Below are 11,413 nucleotides of genomic sequence, written 5' to 3' on the forward strand. Positions count from 1 at the left end.
GCTTATAGCTTTTGCTTTCTTTTTGCCACGTGTCAGCTTCTTAAATTGTGCTGTTGAATTATTCTGCTGCAAGATTATTCAGGCGTTCCTTGCGACTAAAAGAGTAACAGTTTATGCACAAATTCTTCTTTTGCACATTATTGTCCCATGTATAGAAATATCTTGGTGTTTGGTTGTGAAGAGGAAGGCATAATACTGTTATGTAAGGGAAGTATTTCTCTTTTAGCACGACAGTTACCTTTTTAGGAGATTCAGAATATCTTCAAATTTCCTACAAACTTGTTTGCTCCTTATTATCCTTAACTCCTAACTGCAGACAACTGAGTCCCTCCATTGCATGTGTTCTTTTGGTGTAGCCTATTTAACTTCAAGAACACTAAATTGCCCATTGATTGACTGCTCTCAAGGACTGAGCAGCTACACGAAATCAAACTGATTCTAGTAGCATCCACTGAATATATTTAAGACCTTCACTGCAGTCATCCTGACCAGTGATGCCACGTGTGGGGATCTTGCTGTTCAAACCTTAAAATTTACTCATCTTTCAGCGTTACACATCCTTTGATATCTCTAGCTTTTGCATGTAACATAAGTTTCCAGTTAAGAAGAGTTTAACAATGTTTTATGGAATGTCAGAAGAGATTGTAAGCTTGATATTGCCCTTAATTGCAAACATATTTGTATAAAGAAAACTAATAAGAAATAACGTTCTACTACTTGTAGAAAACAATGCAGATAGCTTCCTTCACTATCAAAGTGTTTAATATCTGAATGATTAATAGCAACCATTATCTGTAAGACAATTACATTACTTGTAACAGTTTTTCTGATTTGTCTAAATAGGAAGAAAATGTTGATAGCATATAATGGTTTCTTTTTTTTTTTAATCTTACCTTAACAGAGACCAATGCTATAAATGCAATGGAATTATTTACCTTGGGATTCAAAGAACAAACAATTTTGTGAAATTGTTAAGAATTTGAGCATTTTTTTATCTTTTTAGGAAAATCTTGTCACTGGTTGTCAGTGGATACGGTGTTGTATGTTCTGAAGGAAAATGAAACCACAGAAAATCTGCAGCTTGTCTGCTCTACTGACCAGCAAAACAGAGAGGTCAGATATTTCTGTTAAATTCCTAGATGGTTTTTTGTATCTTTAATATACCTGTTTTTGCTACACGGGTGAGCTTGTGTGTGTTTGGAAGGAATTCAGAGCTGTGCCTAATCAGAGTAGAGGAGAGAAGCATTCTGTGCGTGTTGCCTTCCCAAACGGGCAGAATTTATGCAAGGTGATGTAATGCCGTCTTCCTTCTGACCTTTGGATGGGCTGAATTGCAAGCCACGTGTTTGGAAATTTAATGAAGTTCCTGAGAGGGCCGTATTCTCAAGTAGCAGGTTGGCAGGCATGCCCAGATTGCTGGCTCTCTATACAGATACTCTGTGGAAACTAAGTTGCATTTCTGCATGCTCAAACCCGGAGTTCAGAATTATAACATTTGTTACAATTTCCTTTCATTTTCTTTCTTCTTGACACATGCATGATCTTAAACTTTACGGTTCACAGGATATTCTTGCACTGTAGCAGAAAGAAGGGAAGAGGGATGGCAGGGGGCAGTGACTCTCCCCTTCCAAGCAACAGGGAAGTCAGCTTGCTTCTTAAAACCTGCTACCTGTGAATTTTTACACAGGAAGGTTTTGTTGCTAGTTTGAACAAACCTGATACAACAGGAGGGGAATGCAAAACCAGGTGGGTTTTTTAGCATAATTTTGGCTGCTTGTGTATTAAAGCTTAAGATTTGAAGAGAGCTGAAAATCTGAAAGATGATGGATCTGCTATTAGAGGCTTCCAGTTGTTCTCCCCTCATCTCTGGTCCTGAATAATTTTTTTAACTTGTAGTGCAGTGCAGTTAGGAGTGGTTTTGGGGCCTTCACAAAGGCATCACATGGCTTCTTCCAGGTTTGCATTTGTTTTAAGGAAAGAGACTAGCATTACCAGTGTTCTCAAGTAATTAATCAATTATGTATGATTATTACTGCTAATGAAGAAAGGTACCATTTGACAAGTAACCTACAGGTTTGTCTGTCTTCCTTTAAGAGTAGATGTTTGGATGGAAAGGGGAGCTTCCATCAGGAGTGTACTGGCTACTCCCATTCACAACAGGCTGTAGGCTGAAAAAGGCAAAAACACCAATTACTGGAGAAGCAAAACTGGTGTATAGAGATGAAGATGGTGAACTGGCTCTTACCAAAGAGTTCCGGTGAGTCCTTGTCCCAGATAGGGGTGGTAACCAATACAAAAATATGCACTCCAAATAACATCTAGCTTTCTAATTGCTAAAATACAGCTGCATAGAATATTCTCAAGGACATTCTTTACTATTTACCAACAGTGTTTGTAATTACTGAAACGGCAGAGAAGATGAAAATGTTTGGAAACGGTTCTGCTTTTTTCATCTTTTAGAGCAGCTTTATTGGATATATTTGAAACAATTGATTTGGATGGAAATGGCCTTCTGAGTTTGGAGGAATACAATTTCTTTGAACTGAGAACTAGTGGTGAGACATGTGATGAGGAAGTGTGGGCTATATGTAAGGGTAAGTCTGTTGCTCTGCAAAATACAACTACTTAGGACTATAAATCTACTTGCAAACTGTGGTCTGTAGCACCCTACTGTGTATATAGTTAAGGAGGACTGAGTATTTTGTAGCCTATTCCAAGAACACACGTGTGTATTAGTATCATGTTTTACTTTTCAGTCTCCTGTCCCTCATTTTGCTTTCTTCTGGTTTGTGTGCCACTGTCCTTCTGTTAAGAAATTCTTCCTATTGCTAATTGCAAAGTTCTGTAGATTAAAACTGTTACAGCTGCCAAAAATACAGGTTTTCTAAGCACAGATCATATAGAGAATTGGGCTATAACAGATATTCATTGATTTAATCTCTTTTCTGCAACTTAAGCTGATACTGCTTTCATAGCTCATAAGGTGTTGAGAGGGGCATTTAATCAGCGTGTATAGGATGCTTTAAAGCAAGGGCATCTAGAGCTTATTATGCTTGCTTAGAAAAGTAGATACTAGAAAGCAGCTGTTGCAACTATGTGTTTTCTTCGGGTGTAAGCAGTTTTTTCATTAGAAATCTGTCTTTTAAAGGTTCATATATGGTGTGTCAGTCTGTCCATGTTGTGCTAGATGAGAGCTGTGAGACTTTGAGGTCCTATAAGTCAGATGAGGAAGCTGATAGTTAATTTTCTTTCAGCTGTACTTTACTTTCTGTCTGCAGATTCATACCATCAATGTTAGTGGACATCCTGCAGCTTGCAGAAGCAATATTGGGCCACGGACATCAATTATGAGGAAAAAAGAAATTCTGTGGCATTGCTTTAACCCTGCACATATTTAGCTCCTAAGGGTAGAAAAATGTAACCACCAGTGGCTGTGTGCTGCTGTAGTAACACAGTGCATTAAATCAATGGTTTCAAAGCATTGGCAGTTTAACTGAAACTAATGGACAAACTGGAAATGTAGAAGGCGTAGTGTGTAAACTAGAAGTTTCTGTACAAAAAATAGTTCTGCAACCTGTGTCTGAAATGCCAGTATGGTATGCCATTAAATATCAGCCTGTGCCATCTGTTAGATATAACTCCTTTGCAGGCTATGACACATTGATTAATTTAGGCCAAAAAATACTTGAGACCTGGCAAGTCCTGCCAACTGTTTCTCCCCAAATCACTCAGATATATTGGAGTTTTTTCCTAAATTATGGAAAGATCATATAAAAATGCTTCCCTATAAATCAATGTCTCCTTCGTCCCTTTCCATGTTATTCCTCGCTTTATGACTTTGTCAGTGTTCTGTATCTGTGAACTGGTCTCAGTGCGAAAAGGGGGAGTGTGTGTGATGTGTTTAAAAGAGGAAAGAAGAGAATATGGTGAATGTATTACCTGGTCGTTAATCAGTTGAAGGGTTCAGACGAATATTATAAATCTTGACACCAAAGTTACAGCCGCTTATTACAGCATCTGTACCCTTAGATAGATTTATTAAACTGGTAATCCCTTTTTAATAATATATAGTAAAGATTTAGCATTGTTATGAAGATGAGAAAACCATTTTTAAGAATCGCTGACACAAGGACATTTCAATTATGTGTTTGCTGACATTAGATTGGTCAATCTACCATATTCCATCAAAAGAAGGGTGCTAGGATTACTGGCGTTTTATTGCTTTTTAAGAACTAAGTAAATCACTCCTATATCAAGGACCTCAAGCACTAAGGATGCTGGCCCCATCACACTTTCATTTCCCGTTCCTAATATACCCTATTCTGCAAATCTCAACTGCCACAGATACTGCTAACAAAAGACAAAAAAAAATCAATATGAATTCTTTCTCTTTGGAAATCTCATCATCTTCTGGGCTGTACAAAGGGTGCAGAGTTTCTTGGCATTATCTAAAATCCACAGTGCAGCCCTGCAGAAGGCTGGCATGAAGTCAAGGGCGTTCATTCCCAAAGCATGCTTAGAGAGCCTGAGGCTGCAAGATGGCTCAGTCTTGTAAATCTCATTAAGTACAGGTTTGGCTTTGGAAGGACAAAGGGCGTTTGCAGAGAGAACAGACGTTGTTGTGGTGTTACCTTGCATTTCTTTTCAGAGAATTTTGATATGAAGAAGAATGAACTAACAAGACAAGGATTTATGGATCTGAATCTCATGGAAGCCAATGACCGTGAAGGGGATCCTAGTGACCTTTGGGTCACTTTATTGTCACTGGGCTACAACAAAGCATTAGAAATGACAGAGGTATGATAGCCGTACAGCAAAGTAATTGCTTTATGTACAACTTGCTGCATGTGTTTAATTGCAGTGCTGTTTCTGTCCATCACAAACTGACTTTGCTGGATCAGTGTTCCAACCCAAACGCTGCTGATGCAGGTTTTACCTGATAATTTTCAGTCACTGTGGCATTCTGCTTCTTAGAATAAATGCCACGATTGTAAGACAGGATTTATCTTTTGCCTTAGACAAAGCAGCATTTTGTGGGATAGCAGCAGTGGGAATCTTGGGTTATATCCCTTGAAAAAATTCATACACCTTGCTGGTAAGCAGTGATAAGAAGACAGTGGTAGTAATCTGTGACCTGCCAGCAAGCATACAGAACTCAGAACTTAGTCACCTTCCTGACCCAAGCTGCAGCAGAAGCCATCAGTCATGATGTAAAAGTTACTGTAATGCAAACAAGTGATTACTGCTTACAGTAACTTAAAAACTAACACAAATGTCAGCTAGAGAATGGGGTGATAGGAGTGGATTTCTGAAATATTAGAGTGTGTTATATCAGCTAGGGTAAGATAATTTCAACCCCACCCCAGATGTGACTCAGAGCTAATAATCTTCAGATGTGGCTGAATGGTGCCTTACACAACAGTGTCTGAATGGGTTCCATATAAAATTGGAGTGAAAGAGCTTTTGGGTGGCACACTGTTTGCTTAAAGGGCCAGGTGTTATTTCTCTGGTTTAATTATGTGCTTACAGATTCTTTTAAAAACCCATATCAGCATTGGCATTAATAGTTCTTACTAAAGGAAAAAGGTATTTTGAATGAAGAGGGGAAAAAAAGAAAAAAACGTTGAAGACATAAAATGTGCACATAATTTCATAATTTATCTTGTTGTCTTTTCCCTGATCTGTTTTTGTTTGTTTGTTTAGTCTATTATTTATTTAGCTTTAGTTAAAATAGCTTAGGACCATATGATTATACAGTCCCCATATAAAAATGTGTATGAAACATAAATGCAGACCCAAACAATCCAGTATGGCAGAGAAATTTTGGTTGGCTCTCACTGAAAATCCTGAGATTGTGGTGAATGATTTCTTGAGGAACAGCACTTTCTCCTTTTCCTACAAGTAGGCCTAGCATAGCAACTACAAAAGTGTCTTTCTGCATTTATCCCATAAGAGGGAGCTATCCTCTAAGAAAGAAGATTTTTGGGGAGGTTTTATCACGTTCGAAGTTTCTTTGGGTACGTTGTGTCTTATATTAGCTATGGCTTTATGTCTGTAGTTCTTGCTTTCCAAAGGAAAATGTAGCTTTCTGAACAATTTAGTTCTTGATCTAACAGGGTATATGTACTAACTGGTGTCTGCAATTTAACCTCTTCCTGGTTTTTCAGTGATTTAGAGTGTGATATTTCAGGAGCGTTGAGCCTATCGAGTTCAAGGCAGAGCTGAAAAATCCTAATGGATTCCTGTAGCCTTTTGAAAGACACCAAGGTGCTGTTACTTAGTGTAAGAAAAAGTAAACAGCAAGTGAAATAAATCAGTACTTCATACTCATTCCTGTATGTTTTGCTATCCAAGAAAGGATTTGTTACGTTGGAGAGGAAAGCACCAAACTGCCTATCCAGTGTATTGGAACTGGCATGAAGAACACTCTTTTGTCCTGGCCTTTCACTCTGTTCATAAGATCACCACAGCTCTCAGGTTTTGAATTTTTAATACCTAGTGACGTACTTTCATTTGGATAATTTTACTCCAGAGCATACATGAAAATCCCTAGGAGCTATGGATGAAAATCTGAAGGAAAAAACCAAGGATAAATTGATGCTAAAACTCTTCTTCTCCACTGCAGGCATGCCCCTTTGTCATTGACATCTATGCAGAAAAATGCAAACCCAGAATTAAAGCCATATATCTAGAGGCAGGCAGCTGGCAACTCAACAGGGCTATCTGCAAGTCTGTTGTTAATAATGGAGATGCCAAAGTAATGGATGGCTGTGAAAACATAATTGTCTATACCTGTAGGACTGGCATGCGAATCACTTCTGTTATTGAAAATAAGGTATGGCAGGATACTTCTGTAAGGTACTTTGTTTTAATGTCTGTTATTACTGTTCTTTTCCTTGCATGCTTCAGTTTTGGGAATTACATTTTCTGTTAACTTGCCAGTCTTACTGGTCTACTTTGCTACTAATTGGTGTGAACAAACATAAATCCAGGTAAAACCTGTTGGTGAGATGCAGATTTTTAACCTTTTTGCATAGATCTCCATGAATATTCTGGTAATTCTCTTTCATTTATAACAGGAACATAAATACTGTGCAGTAAGATGCTAAACTTAAGATGCTTGAAGTCTTAAAAGCTCATAACAAGAGTGTATTTTTAAATGGGCAAACATGCAAAAGGGGATGGATTGGTGGACTAATATTAGGACTGAATGCAGAGGTTCTTTGGAGCCACAGGTTTAGAAATGCACTTCGCCCTTTAGGTGGGTATACTGGAGTTATTTATATGTTTAGGGGTATGTCAGAGAAGGAGACAAGACCTGTGCTGAGGCAACTGGCTGGTGAAAATCACTGACCATTGCCATTTATACCATTTGGGTTTCATATGTAGCTTTGCTCTGCATTGAGCAGTTACACTTCCCTGAAAATCTCATTAGAGAATTTGTTGGCTGGAAACTTTGCACTGTAAATGTCTGGCAAGAAGTAATGAAAGGGCAATTTTATGCCTTCTTTTAAGCTTCCCACAGTGCAAGCAGTCTGGTTGTATCTTCAGTTACTGTGTTGATGATTTCAATGGAAATAATTCTTTGTTATTTCTGTAATTAAATTTTGCTAGTTCTTGAGGGATTCTGGTTTTGTTTTGCACGTGCGTTTCATCAGTGGGTAGAGAAAGGTGTCTGTCTTGTAACCATCCCCAGTCAGGGTGCGAGCTGCAAAGATGAAAAGACCTCACAGGCAGAGCCTCAGTCTTCTCAGAGAATAAGCAGAAACGAGTCTGTTGCCTCCTCATTTGTGTGACAAAAGCAATCGTTGATGAAGCATTTCCTGTCATCCAAAGTGCAGGCTTGGTCTAGGATGCCCTCTCTGCTCGGTGAATTTCTCTTACCTTCTTCCTGTTGCTTTAAGTATCTTCCTGTAGAGATCATTCTCATGGCCAAGTAGAAGAGAGAATTTCACCGAAGTGACAGGGGCGATCATAATAATAATGAGATTAGCACTGGATCGTCTTTACATTTCTGCAGCCAAGAATGACCGTATTTACACTCTGTGGCCCACAGATCCTTCCTACTGTGTGCACCAAAGATAGGCTGAAAGGACTGGCAAAAAGAGCTGATAGGAGCTTCTTGTGTGGCATGAGGCTGATTGCTTAAATCAGCTGTGTTTCTGTTCCATTTCTCAATACAGAGGGATTGTTGGACAGCATTGTCTAAGAACCAAATTTCCTGGGCTCTCTGTTGAGTGGATGGCAGAGTATAGTAGTACACCCTTAGGTCCTGAGTCTGAATATTGCTTGAGGTAAATCTGTGGTCAAAGAATTTTCCAGTACCTCAACTCTCAGTTTTACATATTGGATCTTCGGAAGCATCTGCACACCTTTAGTAAGAGGTCTGTTGAGTGATTGTACTTAAATGAATTCTGCCCAATGTTTTAAAAAATCTCTATGAAGATGAGCTGCTTTTCTCAAGGGAATGCTTGGAAGAAACCATGAGCAGAAGACGACTGTAACAAGGCACATCTTGATGAGTGTCCCTTACAAACTGCTGTGTGTGCTGTATCTGTGACTTGTGGCAGCCCAAGTGAGGAACTCTGGTCATATCTGAAAGAAAACAAAACATGAAAAGTGCTCCTGACACAGGGCATTTAACTTCAGAATCTAACTTAATAGCATAGCTGAGGAAATAGGAGGAAGGTGTAGTTCTTACATAAAGAGCAGCTGCTTTACCGCTAAGACTAATGGGCTCTTTCATGCTTTTTTTACGTGCAGTCTGATAACAAAGTGATTGTTCATGTCAACAATGAGCAGAGTAAGAACTGCCTAAGTAATAGAGGCCTTGCTGTTTTTGCTGTGGAAGTGGCACCAAAATCTATGATGGTAAGAATTTATTGTTTAGCTATCTAAAATCTAAGTGAAAAGCAAAAATCATTTGACAACTGTACTGTTTCCTTTTGCAAGTCTTTTATCATGATAAACAAGCATGTGGGTAATGAAGAGGTCTGTCTTCATCACCAGTACAGATCAGATATCATTTTATTGCTATTCCAAAGCTGAACACATGCCTGATATAACCACGTTCTGCAGTGCAGATTGATATAAGATTATATTGCGTTTAGTTTGTCATACGTGTGCTCCCAGATTTTGGATGCTGGTGCCTCTTTCAGTTGTCCATACATGTATCACTTCATCATGTTTTTAATACTCTATTTCTGTTTTTTAATTATTATTATTACTTAAATTTTAATCAGATCTGTAGATTGTCTTGAGAAACAGACCGAGCCAGGCTTGTGTAAGAGAACTAGATGAGCATTGTGGTTCCTTTCAACCCAGGCCATTCTATGGTTCTATGAAACAGATAGAGCCCAGTGGCACTGGCAGGGTGGCCCAGTTAATATTGCTACTGGCAATTCAGATAATTGTAGTCTCCTCCTGTAGTGTTTTATTCATTTTAATTTCTGCTTTGCTCGGTATAAACTGAGACTCGGTGACCCTTGTGAAATCTTTGCTGTCATAATAGATGCTGATTGTTTTTCATTCAGTGTTTGTTGTACACGTACTGGAATATTTCTTGTTGCTTGCATAGCATTCTAGGCTATATACATACAATCCCTCAATAAACATCCATTTCACCAATGTTTTCTCTCTTGTGTACAGGTTTCTCAGCACGTGCTGCCACTGAACGAGCAGGAAGAATGGCTGTATAATTGTGTGCATTCCCTCTTACGCTGAATGTTGTAGTCAGTGCTGCTTCTTGGCAATGTTTAATCACAGCTTCTGCAACACAACTTGTAGGTGTGTCCTCTAAAGCTGGTATGCTTCTCAGTTTTATTTGTTAAAGCCAATGAATCGTATAAGTACTTATTTCTGGTATCCCATGTCTGCTAATAGCTCTTAAGAAACACAAACAGTGATAGCATAGCGATGGAAAAACTGCAAGTCTGTAGAATTGTTTGACAGGGCAGAATGTTCACATGCTGTCTAATGAAATACAGCATTGTGCAAGTGTTGAGATGCTAAAAATGAGTTCTGTTTGGTGATACAGCTGACAGTTGTGATAGAATTATGTTTCACAAGGGCTGTTTCCCCAAAAATGCCCTTATTTGCTGTAATAGTTAACATAGTTCCATACTACAGTCCATACTGGAACTGCTTCACTGAGAAAAAGCTTTGTTAAATTGATCACATTGATTCCTAATTCAACACTGCTTCATGTGTAATTCAACACATGATTTTTATGTGAGAGATAAAAAGGGGTGGGGTTATTTATCTCCTGACAAAGGGTTTCAATTTTTTTGGTCATTTGATAATACCTTGTACTAAAATACTTTTAAAATACTCTTTTATATGAAATAAAATCTGCCTTTTCACATGCAATAAGGGATTAATATTTGTGCTCCTAACTGTTAACTGCAACTAATTATTTGCAACGTAGCTGAAGTAAGAAGGCTCGAGGTACTAAAAGTATTCAGGCAGTTATGTTTTTCTCCAAGCGTCCATATAAGAAATGATGACCCTGGTCACCGAATGCTTCAGGAGTGCCTGAGTTTAAAATAGCCCTTAAATATATGTGACCTCATCTGAAAGGGCGACGAGCAGTCTTGAAAAGCTATATTTATCTGCCAGCAGCTCCTGCACAGCGCTGTTGCTCTGCTGTAATCGTACACTGGGCAAGTAAATGTCAGTTACAAAATGGGAGTGCTGCTAGAGGCTGGCTGTGATTTATGCTCTTCTGTAACTGGAACTCAGGCAGGTCTGCCGGTGAGCTTTTTTTTTTTCTTCTTAGCAAGCACAGCAGATATCACTTTCATTTCTAGAATGGCCTAAAAGCAGTAGAAATTGCACTAAAAGACTGCAGAAATATTTGGTAACTTGCAGCCAGCCAGAAAGAACCCTGTAAACACTGCCTCAGGCAACGTGTGGATAATCAGGAGTTCCTGGTAGCATCTCTAAGAAGGAACTGGGAAATAGTGAAACACCTACGTGTGCTGTAGGCAATACAGAGCAAGCACAGTTATTTGCATTATTTCTGTTTTTGCATTGATGTCAGGCCTGGTAGATCTAGCGGGAATCCACGTGCAATTCTTATTGGACTTCAGGAAAGAAACACGTGCCAAGCTGAGTAATTGCTGCAAAAAGACTTGAAACGTGACCCAGCAATGGGGAGTGGAACCTCTTCCTTTTCAGATCTCACTGTTAAGAAGAGTTTCCCCAGCTCTTTGAAGGGGAATATAGGCTAGTTCTGTTTTCCGTGGGAATTTCCATCTTTTCTGGCCAGGACAGTGGGGATCCCGGCTGTATCTGCAGAGTACTTCCAGTTTCCTTCAACTTCAGGTGCTGCCAAGGTAGGAAAACATTCTAGCTTCTACTTTTAAGGGAGAACACAGGTGTCGGCTCTCGCTGCTTCTTTTAACCGGCAGCC

The 11,413-nt window shown here is 39.0% G+C and overlaps 1 protein-coding gene across 3 annotated transcripts in view; it reads left to right on the forward strand.

The window, feature by feature from the left end:
• EFCAB7 (EF-hand calcium binding domain 7) overlaps positions 1-11,413 on the forward strand; it is a 37,659-nt gene that overhangs the window by 15,926 nt on the left and 10,320 nt on the right. Inside the window, exons 8-15 of one of the 3 annotated variants that reach the window (XR_006179289.1) lie at positions 1,004-1,113; positions 2,100-2,257; positions 2,461-2,594; positions 4,649-4,797; positions 6,626-6,835; positions 8,764-8,871; positions 9,649-9,804; positions 11,042-11,336. Coding sequence is in view for 1 of the 3 variants with exons in the window: in XM_042873086.1 (XP_042729020.1) it covers positions 1,004-1,113; positions 2,100-2,257; positions 2,461-2,594; positions 4,649-4,797; positions 6,626-6,835; positions 8,764-8,871; positions 9,649-9,723 (944 nt within the window). In the remaining 2 variants the exon portion in view is untranslated. Of the gene's footprint in view, positions 1-1,003; positions 1,114-2,099; positions 2,258-2,460; positions 2,595-4,648; positions 4,798-6,625; positions 6,836-8,763; positions 8,872-9,648; positions 9,820-11,041; positions 11,337-11,413 lie in introns of those variants that run through there. The other 2 variants (XR_006179290.1, XM_042873086.1) reach the window with 2 other exon arrangements.

Source organism: Lagopus leucura, unplaced genomic scaffold (assembly GCF_019238085.1).
Source record: "Lagopus leucura isolate 7727_CA_CO unplaced genomic scaffold, USGS_WTPT01 Super-Scaffold_100009, whole genome shotgun sequence".
Classification (NCBI taxonomy): domain Eukaryota; kingdom Metazoa; phylum Chordata; class Aves; order Galliformes; family Phasianidae; genus Lagopus; species Lagopus leucura.